The following is a 19,233-nucleotide window of genomic DNA, read 5'->3' as shown; positions in this document are numbered from 1 at the left end:
AGACGGTATGCACATGTATAAAGTGAGTGGCAGAGTGAGTTTAACGTCGTTTAACATAGTTTAATGCAATCAGATTAAGACCTTTCTGTTAGGATGTTCTGTCAAGGCCAGAAAGTCGTTATTGCCACTCAGGAGGTGTTCCCGCATTACTTATGGGTTTGTTGATCGCTGTATGTCACGCGCATACTCTATAGTTATCAATACTAGATATGGAAAACATATCTAGTATTGATAAAACATCACGATCATCCTTTGAACATATAGTTTTTCATGTGAAGTAGGCCTATGCACCCACTACAGGGATTGGATTACTAAAGGAAACCTGATATAGGCCTACTTCACATCAAAAACTGTATATGTTCAAAGATGATAGTGATGTTTTTAATCCATAGCTAGTATTGATTACTATAGAGTATGCGCGTGACAAAAGCAATCAACAAACCCATAACTAATGCGGGAACACCACCTGACTCGTCCTGAGGTAAATTGTCTTTCTTTATTGAAACAATTATATATTGAAATTGTATTTCATTTAGAGGATAGCCCATTGAGATGCATCATCTCGTTTTAGAGGGGGTCCAATTGAACAGCATGGAAATGCTGAGAGGGTGAGAGCAAAGGGGAGTCACTTTAGAGCAGTGGTTCTCAGGTGTTTTTTATGTCAAGGACCCACAAATGTATTTGGTATTTGGCCAGGGGCCCCCACCTGAAAAGATTTTATATCAGCGACTCCGATCTGTGCTGTTAAAATGTTTCAAAAACTTGATTGTTTGGAAATAGCAGTTGTGCAAGCTCACATCACATTGCATTAGATCAGGTTTTTGCAAATAGCTGATGTATATTAGGGTTAAAGTGGTTTGCAACCCCCTCAAGGACCCCTGGGTGTCCCCAGACACCACACTTTGTAGAGAAGGCTGTGGTGGGATCGGATGCCTGGCCAGAAGACCCAATTGTCCATAATCTCTACAGTATTAGTTTGAAGTCCGTGGTGGGTTCATCATTCAGTCCTTTTACAGCCTTTTCCGTTCTTTGCATACATCTATTCAGCTGCATTGAAAGTCCCATGGAATCCATAGGGAATGTTGACTGGTACCTCAGCCCTGCCCAGCTCCTCGAATGTCTTGGCATCCAAAACCAGGAGGAACGTACTCTTGTCCTGAAAATCGCAACAAGCCAAATGACGAGGAAAAACTTTAGCAAACTCATTCTGTTAGAACTAAGGCTTATATACACCAGTTGTGACTAGCCGTACGTTGCTCAAGGTGCCATGAATGTAAATGTGAATTCACAAGTAACATTATGTGAGACCTGGTTTGGAGTGATGACCACGGACATGACAACACCATCATCCTCCTCTGTAGCATTAGGAGAGGGTGCAAAGACAGGTTCAGATGGGTAAAAACCAGGCTGCTCCCATACCTTGAAGAAAATAAGAGTTTATCTGGGTTAAATATTAACTGTGAATGGTGCCTTTATATAAAACACCTTTATTCAAAGCTTTGCAATGTGTAATATATTCACACAGGCAACCATACAGGCACCAACCTGCTCATTGGGAGCAGTTAGCAGTTAAGTGTCCAGCTCAAGGACATTTTGCCCAACACAGGAGCCAGGGAATGAATTGGGAACCTTGCAATTCCCCAAGTGGCTAATCCACCTCCTTAGCCACTGCCACCAGTGGCTCCAGTCCCGTGTGAAGTGAGGGGCGCTAATATATTTAAAGTCTAACTCATGTTGATTAGGTGATGTAAAACAAACGGTGTGCCAACACAAACATTAAACGCCATTAACAATAAAGAGACAATATGACTTAAATGACACATTATGACATAAATGTCCCCTTCATTGTCAATGCATTGAACTAAAGAGAAATGCACATTGAACTAAAGACAAACATTAAACCTGTGTATACAGTATAAATGCTTACAACAAACATTTGGCTTTTTGAATTCAAGCTATTACTATACTGTTACCTATGGCTTTTGCTAACTGTGACATAATATATATGGATGCAATGGATTTTGACATATGTTTAGTAGCACACCACTTTAAGTTCTTCTTACACCCAGAAGAATCCATTACTGCCTCACTGAAGAGTAAACCTTGAGTTTCTCCCATTCTGGGCTGGAACCCCTTTTGGTGTTTTAAGCATTATGTTATGCTTTAGCTGTTGAAAAATAGCAGATCTACAAGCAACTTGTATAGGTCTGCTATTTTTGAAAAATCGTGAAAATGTGGCGCAAATCTTTGAATATATATTCTTTCAGAGCGAACGTTTTTAACTCAAATCTTTGCGTCTGGAGGGTCCCTGGAACAGATGGGGGGTCGGCGGCCAAATACATATAATTCTCGGGGTTCTTGACATTAAATAGTTTGAGAACCACTGACATGGAAACATAGGTTTTTCAGAAAACTGTCAGGATTTAGAAGACATTTTGTAGAATCTACTATCTATCTATCTAAATGGCTTAATGAACACAGTGGACCTGAGTCCATCGATAGTCTGTTATACCTTCATCGTTTTGTCTTGGATGTCCATTTTGATAAGCGTGTCGCCCACCATGTGTCTGAAGCCACAGCCGTAGTAGTAGCGGTATGGGCGGGTGTTGTACTCTTTATAGTTGATCATAGGGAACTCCAGACCTCCGTATTTATGGAGCTCGTCTCCATGGAGATCTTCATGCGTGCAATACACCTGCACAGAGAGAATGAACGAGACAGAGGGAGTGTTCACATACACTGTATTGTGATATTACAAAACGGCTTTTGGATGAATGCTTGATTTTAATTGGTCAATCACTGAATTCAGCGGTTCGGGAGGATTAAACTCCTTGGCTTCGCCTCAGTGTTTAATCATCCTATGTTTATTTCTCAAAAAGTACCACCCCTTGCCATCAATAACAGGGCTCCTAGACGGAAACCCCCATTGGTGTTTATAGCATTATGTTATACTTTAGCTATTAAATAGCACTGGGTGCCGTGCTATGAGCTTGTAGATCTGCTATTTTTGAAAGGTCTTGAAAATGTGGTGCAAATCTTTGAATATATATTCTTTCAGAGCAAACGTTTTAAGTCAAATCTTTGCTTCTGGGGGGGGGGGGGGGGGGGGGGGGGTATGTTGTTCCAGGGGTCCCTGGAACAACATATTTCCAGATGGGGGTCGGCGGCCAATTACAGATATTTTTGGGGGTCCTTGACATGAAAACGCTTGAGAACCACTGACACAGAAACATGGGTTTTTCAGAAAACTGTCAGAATTTAGAAGGCATTTGTAGAATAGTTCTCAGGTCTAAATGGGTTAAGCTGGGTTTGGGATTCAAGCTATATATATAATCTTAATTACCCTAAACATGAAGCCGAAATTCCAACCAATCATTATTACTTGAGCTTCATATTCAATATCTTAAAAACTATGAATAGTTTTCTATGTATTGCTGTATGGTGATACCTTGTTGTTGTTGATCTTCATAGCCGTAGCAGAGCTGTCGGGCCTCGTGTTCAGGTTCACACCGAGACGTGTCTCACCGTCCACATTGAGAGGTAGAACAAAACGTCTTGGGAAAGCTCTGGCCATGGTGTTGTACACCTGGTAAGAAACAAAACACTTAGTTAGCTCTGGCCATGGTGTTGTACACCTGGTAAGAAACAAAACACTTCAATTTCAATCCACCAACAGCATCCACTTTGGTAACATTACAGTTCATTTAGTCAAACCAGCTCTGGCGATCACGCCTGAGTTTAATTGACCCTAATGAATGAATGTTCATTTCGAACTCTTTTAAATAGAAATGACAATAAAAATACAAAATATACAATGCATTAAAAGAAAAAAAAAGTTAAAACAAAAGCAAAACAACATATAGTACAGTTCGAAAAGGAGCAGGAATGAAGCCTGAGCTTATCTGGTCCTACCCCTAATTATACAATTTAAAAATAAACAAATATGTCAAGGTTCCCTTTATATTATATTATGTATTTGTCTATTTATTATAGCACTAAGTGGAACCATAATGTAGGCTACCCTCAACCCCCCCTCAAGCTTCTTCTCTGTAGCGCATAAGCAAAGTATATTTAAACCTCTTCTTAAACAGTGCAATAGTTCCACTATTTTTAATTTCATCATCCAGACCGTTCCACAGAGTCACTCCACCATGTGAAATGCTCATGTTCTTCAAATTTGTACGCCCAAAACGTTTCTCAAAATTATATTTTCCTCTTAAATTATAAACACATTCTTTGTCCTTAAATACATTTTGAATGTTCCTAGGAAGTAAATGATTCTTTGCTTTGTACCCTAATGTTAACTGGACATTGGTATACACAGGTACCGACTGTATGAATAGAAATGTTTGATTTCCATTCACATTGTCAAACATACTTTTAATTCATATTTGTAGAAGTAGTTTGCACCAAAATCATGACTGACTTAATATCAAACATAGACCCCCAATGATATTGAATCCAAATCCTAATCAAAACCCTAAATCTTAAAAAGCTCATTTTCAAACAATGGGGTCACATTCATAGTATTTGTGATGAATAGACTGAAGAACTGACCTCATCAAGGGCTTCTCCAGACTTGCGGAGGTTCTGGATGTTGAAGTTCTTGATGGCATTGCCATCATCTGAAGCACACAGGTCCATGATTATGAATCCGTCCTGTTCATAGGCGTTGATTTGATGGAATGTAGACATGGCTTTGGTGACGTACTTCACTGAGCTTAGCTGAAACACACAAAAAAACACATTATCACATTTAGACCCGACGTCAAAATTTAAAAAATGTCTTCTAAATCATGACAGTTTTCTGAAATACCTATGTTTCTATATCAGTGGTGCTCAATATTTCAAGTCAAGGACCCCTAAAATGATATCTAATTGGTCGCCGACCCCCGTCTGAAAATATGTTGTTCCAGTGACCTCCCCCAGAAGCAAAGATGCGAGTTAAAACGCTCGCTCTGAAAGAATATATTCAAAGATTTGTGCCACATTTTCACGATTTTTCAAAAATAGCAGACCTACAAGCTCGTAGCGCGGCACTTGGTGCCACGCTATGAGCTTGTAGATCTGCTATTTTTCAACAGCTAAAGCATAACATAATGCTTAAAACACCAAAAGGGGTTCCCGGGTTAAGGAATATGTAAAAATGACTTTATTGACACTATTTCTTTCTTAAAAAGAAAAGAAGAAAAATCAAAGATTTCCTTTTTATTTCCTTTCTCTTTCTTCTTATTTAAAAATGTAATATGTTCGAAATAAATAAATAAACGAAACCCACCAGACCACACTCCCATAGGACTCCGATCTGAAAGACTCACCTCTCCAGTTTTTTTGTGGATGAGGTGAAAGATGGTGTCGAGTTTGGGGTCCCAGTATATGCTATCACTGATGGTATTTCCTAACAGCTTGCCTGTCGCGATCTTCAACGTATTCATCTTGATAGGCTGCTCAATGAAAATCACATAGTTCTCTGACATGGCTGGAACAGAAGCAAGGAAGAATGTAAGAATGTAAAATGTACCGGTAACTAGAAAGGTGCAATTCGGTGCAATTCGGCCCGGGCCGGCCTAGCGGTCCAGGCTGGTTCGAGTCCTGACGACCTTTGCTGCGTTGAATTCTTCATGTATTCCTTCTTTTTCATGCGGGAAGCCATTTGCACACTTGTAATTCATGGGTTTATTTCTATTATTCTGATGTCACTCCTGTCTGATTGCACATTATATTGTCCAATCAGAAAATGGACTTTAGGGGTTACAGAAAAGGTTACAAAAAACAACCCTTAAACTCAATGAACAAAAAAGGTTAACAAAAAAAACAGGTTTACTTTAGCTGGCATAAAAGTTCTCGGACCTAGAACAATATGTGTGTTGCCTAAAGCAACTACAATAATGATGAGAAATGATGACTCGTATGACAGGGATTTATGATCGTGCTTGATGAATAACCTAAAGCCAAAGTCAGCTTTGATATAATTATAATAATAATGAATTGCATTTTTATAGCACTTTTCCAAGTGCTCAAAGCGCTTTACAATGGTTCATTAATTCATTGGGAGGTGAAGCGAACAGTCGACACCAGCGTCCTCACTTCCCACATTCACACACCAATGGTGGCGAGCTCACACCGACCCAATGTAGGGTTCAGTGTCTTGCCCAAGGACACTTCGACATGTGGACAGGAGGAGCTGGGATTCGAACCACCGACCCAGGGATCATTGGACGACCTGCTCTACCTCCTGAGCCACAGCCGCCCTTGTATGCCACAGCCACCCATATGAATGTAGGTTTCGCTTACCAAAGCTGTGGTAATAGGAGGGCTTGCCCCTATCCACACAGGGAATGGCGCAAAGCACAGTGGCTCCCTCTAAGGTGTCCTCTGGAGAATCCTTATTTGGGGGAACACGGATGATGTTGTAGATCGCTCCTGTGAAATTAATTTCTTTCTGTTTTATGTATTTTATTGAAAGAATGAAAAGGGATCTACGTAAACCTTTCAATAATGTCATTGCTGTGTGAAAGTGTGTGCATGCAGGTTCTACTGCCATTTTCTTTAAAAAGCATACTGTGGTGGGATTTAATTTAGTTGGCCAACAGCATGATAGAGGTAATAATGAAATGTGACCCTATCTGATCCTGTGAGCGCAACACAAATAAAATAAATTGTCATTGATAAAGCAATCTGGCCTGTATACTGCAGGTAAATCATTGTTCTATGTGCACACTTCTGTGGCATTTATGACACCTGCAGATTACTTTACCTTTAGCGGAATAGGAGTTTCCCATGTTGTATGTTGTACCATCTGGGTCTGTGTGAGGGTGTGCAGTGGCTCCATTGACAGCAATGAACTTACTCCAGTCAACCTGATATAACATACACAACAAATACGGGATTAGATTCAGTAGGAGAGAGAAGACTATTTTTCCTTTGTGGTAAATTAGAAATCATTGTTTTCAATTTCTGAACTGAAACACAAAAACAAAAATATCTTTTTTAAATATATATTATGTCTCACTCATACCGTCTTGATTCTGCTCTATTTGTACAAACATTGCTAGAAGAAGGGGCCAGGGGTTTACCTTCTGGGTGGACTGCAGTGTCTCAGGGTCCACCTTGTGCATGAAGTTGGTCTCTGTGCTTACATAATAATCTCCCTTGTACAACATAAACGCGACGTTGCCATTATCAGTAACACCTGGGAGGAAAGAGACCAAATCAAAATGAGGACACCATGCTGGTTTTCTGTGAACTATATTTTTTTAAATGTAATTTATTGGAAACGTTGCTTTACGCCTCCTATTTTCTTCTTTTTTTTTAAAATAATTGTTATCCCACGATTTTGTAACCCATTTTTTCACCCCTGTGTCAATTATCTAATGTGAGCCAACCTGGGGAGAGCAACGGACTTGAACTCATGCTTGAGTGTCCAAGTCGCTCCTTCACACCTGACATGGGGGAGTTTCCCTGGTTGGACGTAGCGCGTGGAAGGAACACGTTATTCCAACCAGTTCCTTTCCCCTCCATCAGGCGCCCCGGCTGCATGTTTTTTGTGAGGGTAGGCCTACCTACCCTAGGGGACACGGGGAGAACATGCAAACTCCACACAGAAAGGCCCTTTCGCCAACACCGCCTCGGGTATGGGCACTGATGACGCAGAGGAGGGGACACGCCGCCAGCTCCCACGGCGTCCCGAGCGGGAATCGAACCCAGGACCTTCTAGCTGTGAGGCGACAGCACTACCAACTGTGCCACCGTGCCCTCCTTTACACCTCCTATTGGCCCTCTAGTTGCTCAATGGATTGCAATTCAGTCTTCCATACAGTACACCACTGTACTGGTACTGGCATAATTGGCAATGGACTTTGTTGTGCACTCCTCAGAAGATGGCCTGCACTGATTTTAGTAACCCCTTGGCTTTTACACTAGCGCCACCCTCAGGACCAGATTTCAACTTTGCCCTAAATATATCTCATAATGTTAATGGGTGGATTTAAAAGAAACTTTATGTTTTTCAGAGAGCATACAGATTTTTGGTTACTTTGTGGGCTTTTCTCTATAGTGCCACTTTTAGGCCAGAATCACCATTTGCATTACAAAGCCTATACCTGAATGTAGAATGTTATAGGTGGAGTCGGTGGACCTCCTTGAAACCTGGTGATTGGATTTGAGGTCCTCAGATTTTGGTGACATATGAAACGTTTTCAGTTTTAGTGCCATTAATGGAAGCATGAATTGAAAATGGTGGACCCTGTTGTAAACAAGCTTTATTCAGTGTGTCGTCCACAGTAACAACAGTCTTTGTATTAAGTTGCGCTTTCATATGAAATGTACCCATTCTGCAAACTGTTAATACATACTTCCATCAATCAAAGCATGGGACAAGAATGTCTCAGTTGACTCAACCGCAACAGAGGCTTTTAGACTAGTCTAGACAAGGAACCACAAAGTGGGAAATAACTGTCTGGCTAAAAATGAATGAGTATACAACAGGCAAAAAAAATACTTTCTGTTTGAAGGCACAGCACCGGAAACATAAGGAGTTACTCACTTGGCATTTCAAATTTGGAGAGGAAGCGCTGGAAAAAGGTTTTGCATGGGTCCGGCGTTGCCATGGTGCCAAACTCTGACACCATGATGCGGTTGTGCTCAGCGTTGCCTTTGTAACAAGTGCTTGAGAGGAAGCGGCTCTTGTAGGTCACCTCACCTTTGGTGATTTTGTACTGGTGCAGAAGAGCCTGGCCATCAAACCAGTGGTTGAACCTGATAGAGAGCAGACAGCAGGTCAAAATTACAACGTTCTGGAGATTTATATTTAGGTCATTACTCCTAAGTCCTATACTTATTGTTATTTGACTCTTTGTTCATGTTTTTACCCACCATTTTATACGATGCTTGATTATACATGATTGGCATTTGACAAATTATAATAGGCCTATAAACCTTTTGTGCCATAAATTATTATCATTATTAGAAGAAGAAGAAGAAGAAGAAGAAGAAGAAGAAGAAGAAGAAGGAGGAGGAGAAGAAGAAGAAGAAGAAGAAGAAGAAGAAGAAGAAGAAGAAGAAGAAGGAGGAGAAGAAGAAGAAGAAGAAGGAGGAGAAGAAGAAGAAGAAGAAGAAGAAGAAGAAGAAGAAGAAGAAGGAGGAGAAGAAGAAGAAGAAGAAGAAGAAGAAGAATTAGATTTGGGACACCTTGATGGAATTTCGTGATTAATTTACTCACTTCTGGTTTCCAAACTCAAACTTCCCAGGTCCGTTTCTGAGGAAACTTCCACTGATCCATTCTGGGATGATGCCAACAATGTTGGTGCCGATGGGCTCAGGAGTCTCCTCCACTGAGGTCACAATCTTCTCGATACAGGGCAGGCCGTGCACGTCCGTGTAGTGGTGGTTGTTCTTCTTAGACTTGCTCTTTTTGAGCTCTGTAGACAGAGTTAGACTCTGCTTTAGAAGACTGGTTCTTGTATGTTATGGAAAAACTAACATTCATACTTAGACTACAAGAAGATAAGTTCTATAAAATGTGGGAAAAGTGGGTCTCTTCTTTCAGCCTATAGCGATAATGTATTTCTGTGAATGTATCCTGTAATATGAAAAATGCAGCCTTGTTTTAGTTTTTTCCTTTTTTTGTTGTCCTTGTCTTTTCATCAATAAAAATTAAGTGAAAAAAAAGAAGACTAAATAGGTTCTAAATATCCAATCCTGGAACCAACTGGTTCTCAGCTGTGATCCCAGAAGCAACGCTATATAGGTAGTTTTTCCTATTCTATACCAGACAAATGTAATTAACTGTTATACCACATCTAAATTGGTCCTTGCTATAGATTACTGAAATTAAAACCAGTGATCAGGCTCTCCATGGAAAAGTAGATACTACGACATTAGAACTAATAAATAGCTGTATTATAATTCATATATAATAGGCCTACATTGTTATAGAACAAAAGTGTGCCATACATTTCCAGTGAATTCAAGACATTAGGAAGTATGTACTTATTACACCTATTACTTTGTATTTTTAATTCATTCATTAAAACTTGAATTGATTAATTAACTGTGATATAATTTATATATAATTTACCTGTTTTGTTGGTCTGTATAGACATGGCGGTGGGTTAGGTGGGTCACTGTGGAGCTGGGGAACAAAGGCTCGCTGCTGTTTCTGTGTCACTGCTGTATGTCTTGGCAACGTTTTATACTGTCTCCCCCCCCCCCACACACACATGTATGATGGGTATATAGATAGCATAAATAGGCTATAGTAAAGAAGGAGGCCTGCTCTGTAAGCAGGTCATGAAAATGTCAATCAGGTCATAAATGGTGCTCTGACTGCAGAAAGGTGTGGGTATTATATTGTTACTCTATAAGGCTATTACATGACAGCAGTTCACGCTGGAGCCTATTATTATTATTATTATTATTATTATTATTATTATTATTATTATTATTATTATTATTATTATTATTATTATTATTATTATTATTATTATTATTATGTTGGTTGTTGTTTGAGGTTCATTGAGGTTCTCCTTGACCTTCTGGTTAGCCTAATTTAATCACACATTTATTTTCAATGAGAAACATTGTCGTGGCTGAGAATAATTCCCATTAAATTAATCAGCCATCAGGCTAAGCCTGGGAGTTAAATAAACTGTATGGCATGCAATAAAATGATTCATAACCAAACGAAAAGCTCAAGTTTATAATGTTTACTTATATCATTCGATGCACCAAATACTACAGCAGTTTCCAATAAATACATGCATCTATTATACAATTGAAAAGGTGTGCCCAAAACGCTGTTCCCACCCAGGAACAAAAGGCACCAGCTACTACGTCACTGACACACTGCAACACACACTGCAACAACCCACTAAACACACTAACACGTCACAGACTTACCCTCCGCGTCGACCCTCCGCTATCTCCTCATGTCGCGCAGCACGCCCACACTCAACATCACCCGCGTAAAAATTGTCATTGCACTGCCACTAAAGCCGCCTCCCGTCCAGACTCACAAACAATATCACTATCAATAATAAACACAAACACGCCACAAGCACCGACACCCCCGCCTAATTTGTTGCCAGGTCTATGAAAACAAGCCCAGAAAAAATGCCATTCAACACGCTACTTACAACTCGCTTACAATTCGCGGACCTGGCAACACTGCATCCTGTTTTCCCATTGGCTACGGTTGCTACAACACGCATTTGCACTGCATGCTGGGAGCAACACAGCTTAATGTAGGGGTCACCGATTGCTGTGCTACATCCCCCTCATGTTCTCACCACCCCGTTCGGCTACACCACACACACTAACCTACACAATTCTCCACATGCAACACCGGGCCCTTATTGGCTAGCCCCCTCACATGGCGATCCCCACGCAGCAATTGGGGATTCCTTTCCCAGTCTCACCACACCACGGACTCATTGTAACCTCGCATCAGTGTCACTGCAGACACGTAATCACACTGTGGAGGATTTGTGACTGAGTGACTGTGTGTGTGTGTGTGTGTGTGTGTGTGTGTGTGTGTGTGTGTGTGTGTGTGTGTGTGGTTTGATTTCAGCATGTTTTACACTGCACAGTTGCGCAGTGCACACCATGGGACAAATCGGCTTTTCACCCCCTGCCACTGTGCCCACAAACGCATGTACAAGAGGAAAACAATCTAAACATTATATACTAACGTCAGCATCGGGCAGATTAACACACACAAGCGTTATTAGTTGAGTTTTCTTATTGAAGTGCCTCTGAATTGTAACTGTGCGTTTATGTCAGTCAGCGATGCGATCCGTTGTTATTCAGCCACCAGCAGCAGCATACGCACGGACTGGAGAGAGGCGACGTGTTTCTCTCCCTTCGGCTCATGTAGCCCTCATTGTAACTACAAATATTGTTCCCGAAGAAACAATGTGGGGTCACTGCAATCCAAAAGATTGTAGGCCTACTATAATGCAGTCAAGGTCCCCACAAAAATATACTACAGTATGTTCTGCTCCATTCTCAACATCTTTTGGTTTCCAAAAACAGTAACTTATTGTACGTAAACAAAAACAGTAAAAAGCAGTTTCATGTGTGCTTATTTTAATTTAATTTAATTTGCTTTGATGTGAAAATAAAATACAACAAATAATAATAATACCCATCCGTTAATACATGTGAAGGGCACAATACTGGGTTTAAAAACACAGCTGAAACATGAAGTGGAGTCTGTCAAATCTCGCAATTTCCTTCTTCCCATTGCGCTGCAACGGAACTAGGATGAGCCGCCCGAAGGGCGGCGAAATTCTAGTGTAATACATATGTGCAAATAATAATAATAATAATAATCTAAACAGTGAGCAAATACCAAAGAATGAATCCAATAAAATAAAGTGCAAATGCGGTAAACAAAAGTATCTCTCCCAGCTCACCCTCATGCCTCCAAGTTCAAACCAGCCAGCCATCAGGTGAGCAGGTGAGAGCCATTATAGGCCAGTCAATTTAAGCTAAAAAGGGGCGTGAGCCGCACGTGACACAGGCCAAATGTGCCCAAATGGAGGTCAGCACATTTGCATGTGGCTATGGCCTAATTTAGCCCAATGAGTGTTTTTTTTATGTTAGAAATGTTGAGTATGGGTCCCCAGCATGTAGAAACTGCTGGATGCTAACTTGCATATGTTGAGAGAAATTTTCATAATTGGCATAATATGTGACCATACCGTTAACAAGCTATGTCTAAGCAAAAACAAATCTAAATTTCATCATGCTTTATAGCATGTGACGTGTCAAACTAGGGGTTTTTCATGATGCTGAATCCATTCCAAGCCATTCCATGGCTAGTTGGTGGTATGGTCACATATGCCAACTAGAAAAAGTGCCCTTCTGGGCACAGGTCTCCACCAGGAGGATGTTTTGTGTGTGTGTGTGTGTGTGTGTGTGTGTGTGTGTGTGTGTGTGTGTGTGTGTGTGTGTGTGTGTGTGTGTGTGTGTGTGTGTGTGTGTGTGTGTGTGTGTTCACCGCAATCGGACACTGCGTTGAGTAATTGTGGCAATTTGTACCAAACGGGTACAAAGCGGGCTACTCCTGAAAGGTTTAGAAGCCAATCGTAGTCAATGAAGGTGGATTATGAGAAATCAAACAAACGCGTCTTGATCACATGACTATGGAGAGCATGTGTACCGATTTGCGTGAAATTTGGATAAAAGGAGTAAGGAGTAATGTTAGAAAATGTATTTTACATATGTCGGCCTCCTGGTGGCGCTATAAAGAGCAGATGTGAAAAATTCCAGGCAAAGGTTTTTCCTTGGCCTCTAGGGAGTTGGCATACAAAGTTATCCACAGATCCGTGCAGTTAGAGGTAAAAGCACTTTTCGGCGAGTTATAGCGCCACCATGAGGCTGAGTTGAAAATGTTCACGTGGCATTTCTTCCTCGGCCTAAGGGGAATGTGCGTGCACAATTTCACGGAAATCACACGATGTGTCCATGATTTGCAGCATTTTGTTTGAAACTGAGCACTCCTGCAAACTTTGGAAGCCAATCTTAGCCAATCAGGATGGAGTCTGAGAAATCTGAAAGACCTGTTTCGTTGAATGGCTCTAGAGAGACTGTGTACCAATTTGCGTGATGTTTGGACAAAATCTGTAGGTGTACTGTCCAAAAACTTGTTTTGCACAAAGCGGCGTCCTGGTGGCGCTATAACAGGCCGTTCTGGAAATTCTGGGGCAGAGGTTCATCGTTGGCATCCATGGAGTGTGTGTGCAAAATTTGACATCGACCGGGTTAACGGTGCCGGAGATTAGCTGTTCACAGATGGACACACACACACACACACGGACGGACGGACACACGGACGGACGGACGGAGTGCAAAACATACTCTCTCCCCAGCCTTCGGCCTGGTGGAGACAATTATGAAAATTGCTCAACATTAATTTTGCAAGTTAGCATCCTGCATTTTCTAAATGCTGGGGACCCATACTCAACATTTCTAACGTAAAACTTTGGTGTACTCCAGGGGTTCTCAACGTTTTTGGCTGGGGACCCCCGGAAATGCTTTGGCCATGTCTCGCGAGTCGCGACCCCCGCCCCGCCCCACCCCCCTCCCCACCACCAATACAAACTGACTGCAAAAATAACCTTAACTAGAAAAAGTGCCCTTCCGGGCACAGGTCTCCACCAGGAGGATAGGAGTGTGTGTGATGTTTGGCAAAATGTTTAGGAGGATGTTTTTTTGTATTTGTTTTTGCAATAATTTTCTTCATTTTGTTGAGGAAATGCAGAGCCAGATCACTCATAGCATCTCTAAGGATAGAATTCTGGATGAGCAGGACATGTGCAGGATTTTGTACAAAACGGGCCACTCCTGAAAACTTTGGAAGGCAATCTTAGCCAATCAGTGTACAATCTGAGAAATCCAACAGACTCGTCTTGATCACATGACTACAGAGATCATGTGTACCGATTGCCATTTCTTCATACGCCTTTGATGGCAATTGGATGATTTGAGGCATTTTGTTCCAAAAATGTGTTTTGCAAAAATCAACCTGTTGGTGGCGCTATAACAGGCCAATGTGAAAAGGGTGGGATATATTCCTCAGCCTAGTAAGAAAATGTGTGAAAGATTTCACGTAAATTGCATGCTGCGTTCATGATTTGAGGCTTTTGTTCAAAACGGGGCATTCTTGCAAACTGTGAAAGCCAATTATAGCCAATTAGGAGGGAATATGAAATATCGGACAGATCCAACTTGAGCACATGACCATAGAGATACTGTGTAACGATTTGTGAGATTTTTGGACAGAATCTGGAGGAGTAATATCAAAAAATGTGTTTTACAAAAGTCGGCCTCCTGGTGGCGCTATAAAAGGCAGATGCGGAAAATACAGGTCAAAGGTTTGTCCTTGGCCTCTAGGGAGTGTGCATGCAACGTTTCACGCAGATCGGTGCAGTTTTAGGTAAAAATGTGAAAAGCTGCCTCATGGTGGCGCTATAACAGGCCGTTCTGGAAAATGTGGGGCAGAGGTTCATCGTTGGCATCCAGGGAGTGTGTGTGCAAAGTTTGGCATCGACCGGGTTAACGGTGCCGGAGATTAGCTGGTAACGGACGGACGGAAGGACACACGGACGGACACACACACGGACGGAGTGCAAAACATACTCTCTCCCCATGCCTTCGGCCTGGTGGAGACAATAATATAGAGCAACTAGAAAAAGTGCCCTTCTGGGCACAGGTCTCCACCAGGAGGATAGGAGTGTGTGTGATGTTTGGCAAAATGTTTAGGAGTAATATAAATGTTTTTTTGTTTGTTTGTTTCTTGCAACAATTGTCTTCATTTTGTTGAGGAAATGCAGAGCCAGATCACTCATAGCATCTCTGAGGATAGAATTCTGGATGAGCAGGACATGTGCAGCATTTTGTACAAAACGGGCTACTCCTGAAAACTTTGGAAGGCAATCTTAGCTAATCAGTGTAGAATCTGAGAAATCCAACAGGCTCGTCTTGATCACATGACTACAGAGATCATGTGTACCGATTTGCGTGAGATTTGGATGAAATCTGTGCGACTACATAAACAATGGGTTTTGCAGAAATCGGCCTCATGGTGGCGCTATAACCGGCAGATGTGGAGGGATGCAGGGAAAATGTTTTCCATGGCCTCTAGGGAGTGCACATACATAAGTTGTCGATGCAGTTATAGGTAAAAACAGGAATTGGCCTGTTATAGCGCCACCGTCAGGCTGATTTTGGAAAAAAATAGTGGCATGTCGTCCTCGGCCTAGTGGAAATGTGCGTGTATAATTTCATGGAAATTGGACACTGTGTTTGTGATTTGTGGCATTTTGTTCGAAACGGACCAATCATGTGATCTTTGGAAGCCAATCTTAGCCAAACAGGATGGAAGATGGGAAATTGTGCAGATCTGTGTTGATCACATGACTATGGAGATAGTGTATACCGAATTGTGTGATGTATGGATAAAATGTTTACGAGTTATCTACAGAAATGTGTTTTGCCTAAATCGGCCTCATGGTGGCGCTATCACAGGCCGTTGAGGAATATTTGGGGCAGAGGTTCGTCGTTGGCATCCAGGGAGTGTGTGTGCAAAGTTTGGCATGGATCGGGCCAACGGTGCCGGAGATTAGCTGATAACGGACGGACGGAAGGACGGAAGGAAGGACACACACACACACACACACACACACACACACACACACACACACACACACACACACACACACACACACACACACACACACACACGGACGGAGTGCAAAACATACCCTCTCCCCATGCCTTCGGCCTGGTGGAGACAAATATATCATAAATCAATACTGAAACCAGATATAATCATTAAGGAAAGTTTATGCATGCACCACGTACTATGTAATCTCTTAATTTCCATTTTCCAGCCATTCAGTTTTTTAAAAATAATTTGGCAACCCCCCAAGGGGTCGCGACCCACGGGTTGAGAATCCCTGGTGTACTCAACATGTCCGGGTTCACAATGGGGCTCAATGGAGTATGGGCTGGGAAGTAGACTATAATGCTTGGAATGGATTCAGAACCATGAAAAACCCCTAGTTTGGCACATTACATGCTACTTAAAGCATTATTCAAATTAGATTTGTTTTCCTTATAGGTTCTTAATGGTAGGCCTACTTCAACGTTCAACCCCTGAATTTACCATGATCCACAATTTATATAATAGGCCTAGTCTATTTTTAATATTTTATTTGGATGACTCTATAAGGATCATTAAAAAAAACTTACTTAGCCTACTTAGCCTTACTTATATATCCACTGGACTCTGGAGTCCTTATCTTGATATTATGTTCAAATGTATATGCCCTGTGTCTGAACTCCTGACTTGTCCTTGAACTAGGATGCACACAGTAACATGACTACACAACTCTAAAGACTACTGAAGTCTCCCGTCAAAACCATGCCCCCCGGGATAATAAAGAAATGTTCCCACTCGAAAATGCCATCGACTTTGAACCGTCTACCGTGTGTGTGTGTGTGTGTGTGTGTGTGTGTGTGTGTGTGTGTGTGTGTGTGTGTGTGTGTGTGTGTGTGTGTGTGTGCGCGCGCTATGAATGGTGGTGTCACAGACTTTGCTTGTCTGTTATGTTCTAGTTGTTTTGTCTTCCCCAGGTGTTTCTCATGTGTAATCAGCCCTCATGCGTATATTGTTTTGTTCCCCAGTCAGTGCCAAAGTCCAGTAATAATGTCATTTGACCTCAAACTAATTGCAAAAAAACCCAAACTCAGCTGACTCTTCGTCTGAGGGGAAAGTTTAATATTTAGAAAGAATAAGGTCGCGAATACAAGTGGCCAAAATTAGTTTTCTTCGACGGGTGGCTGGCATCTCCCTTAGAGATAGGGTGAGAAGTTCAGTCACACGAAAGAGACTCAGAGTAGAACCGCTGCTCCTTCGCCTGGAAAGGAGCCAGCTTAGGTGGTTCGGGCATCTGGTTAGGATGCCTCTCGGGCGTCTCCCTAGCGAGGTCCTTGACGCATGTCCCACTGGGGACCCCGGGGCGGACCAAGGTGCAGTTGGAGGAAACACATCGACTCACTGGCCTTGGAACGTTTCGGGATCCCCCAGGAGGAAGTCACCAATGTGGCTCTGGAGAGGGAAGTCTGGAGCACTCTGGTGGAGCTGTTGCCCCCGCGACCCGACTACGGATAAGCGGTTGAAGATGGATGGATGGATGGATGAAAGTTTAGAAAATGGCCTGTACATTATGGCCACCATTGACATCCTATGGCAAATATTTTCTAAATTTCATTATGCTATAGGGTTTTCATGATTCTGAGCCCATTCCAATCATTAGTTTTGCACAAAGAAAACTCATTGGGCTAAAAACGGCCATAGCCGTCTTGACAAATGTGATGAGGTCAGCACATTTGGGGTGGCTATGGCCAAATTTAGCCCAATTAGTGTTTTTGTGCAAAACTAAACTAATAATAGGATGTCAATGGTGGCCATACTGTACAGGCCATTTTCTAAACTTTCCCCTCAGACAATTCCAGGCAACTTTGTATCTGTTATTCAGGATATATTGAAGATACAAAATCAGCTGAGTTTGGTTTTTTTGCAATTAGTTTGAGGTTGATCCTGTATTTTCCATAGATTTCCTATACTTGTAAGTAAGGTAAAGTTGGATGATGCAAGGTTTGCAGGATACCACAAAATTGTAAACTGTATTGTAAAAAGGAGATGTCCATTTCTTCATTAAGACCCTTAGGTGACATGGTATCGATGTATCCAGTACAGTTAACTGGATAAGTGCATCCAAACTGCTCTTTTGGGAAACGGTACTGGTTTCTAATCTATTTCCTCACAGCAGCTTATAGAGAAGTACAACCTTGACTCCTACTGACCATAATACGACAAAAGAGAAAGAAGGAAACAAAAACATTTCCATGTTTAGTGTACCGTTTTGCAGTAAAATTTCATTTTGTGTTTACTACTTGGCCACCATGTTGGATATGGCTAAAATCTGTCTCCATCCATACCATGACACCAATCTCCTGTTTGTTGTTTGTTGTAGCAGCATTGGATAGCAGATTATTTTATTCCATGTAACAATGATACATATTTTTCTTCAAAGCATGACAAAAGTACCAGTAAGCATGCCCCAATAATAATAATACAACCCCCAAAACACGTTTCTTTCACTAAATGGCTTCAGTAGTAGTAGGCTACATAAGTACTTGTTGCATGACTTCTCATTGACTTGCTTTATGGCTTTTATCTGCTGTGTACGATTGAAGGGACAGAGGTTAAACAAAGTTGAACCACTCGTGCTATGCTGTTCACATGGAGGTCGTCCCCTGAAATCAATAGTTACAGTTCACTATTGTATAGTGTTATCATCTTTTACATTATCTTTTTAACTTGGCAGTAAACCTTTAGTGTACTGACATATTTTTAATCACCAATGGCTTCTTCTTCCACCTCTTTAGTATAGCCATATAATTTTGGATGCAATAGGGGAAAACCTTTCAAAAATATATTCATGAAGCAGTGGCGATGTCCCTGATTCATTGATTTGAATGATAGCTTAGCTAATGTTAAATAACTGTCAGCATGATTTCTATTATGCCTACATTAATTTAGAACAGTGATGCAGTTGCTACTATGATGATAAAGGTGCAGCTATCTGAAATTAATGATCACCCTCCAGCCAATCACAATCAAGTATTCTCTATGGCCATGTTATAGAATATGCTCATTTT

General features: G+C 41.5%; 1 protein-coding gene across 1 annotated transcript; it reads right to left on the bottom strand.

Moving 5' to 3' along the window:
• Nucleotides 1-1,039: 1,039 nt before the first annotated feature.
• bco2b (beta-carotene oxygenase 2b) lies at nt 1,040-12,422 on the bottom strand (the record flags this gene model as incomplete). The annotated part of the gene is made up of 12 exons (XM_079513674.1): nt 1,040-1,156; nt 1,309-1,419; nt 2,513-2,695; nt 3,449-3,586; nt 4,558-4,725; nt 5,319-5,479; nt 6,295-6,423; nt 6,758-6,860; nt 7,077-7,192; nt 8,546-8,757; nt 9,221-9,438; nt 12,417-12,422. The coding sequence occupies 12 exons, from the start codon at nt 12,420-12,422 to the stop codon at nt 1,040-1,042; spliced, it is 1,662 nt and encodes a 553-aa protein (XP_079369800.1).
• Nucleotides 12,423-19,233: the final 6,811 nt, after the last annotated feature.

The sequence above is a fragment of the Electrona antarctica genome (assembly GCF_951216825.1).
Source record: "Electrona antarctica genome assembly, chromosome: 11".
In the NCBI taxonomy this organism is placed as follows: domain Eukaryota; kingdom Metazoa; phylum Chordata; class Actinopteri; order Myctophiformes; family Myctophidae; genus Electrona; species Electrona antarctica.
Note: the sequence above shows the minus strand (reverse complement) of the source record. Positions and strands in the feature narration are given on the sequence as shown.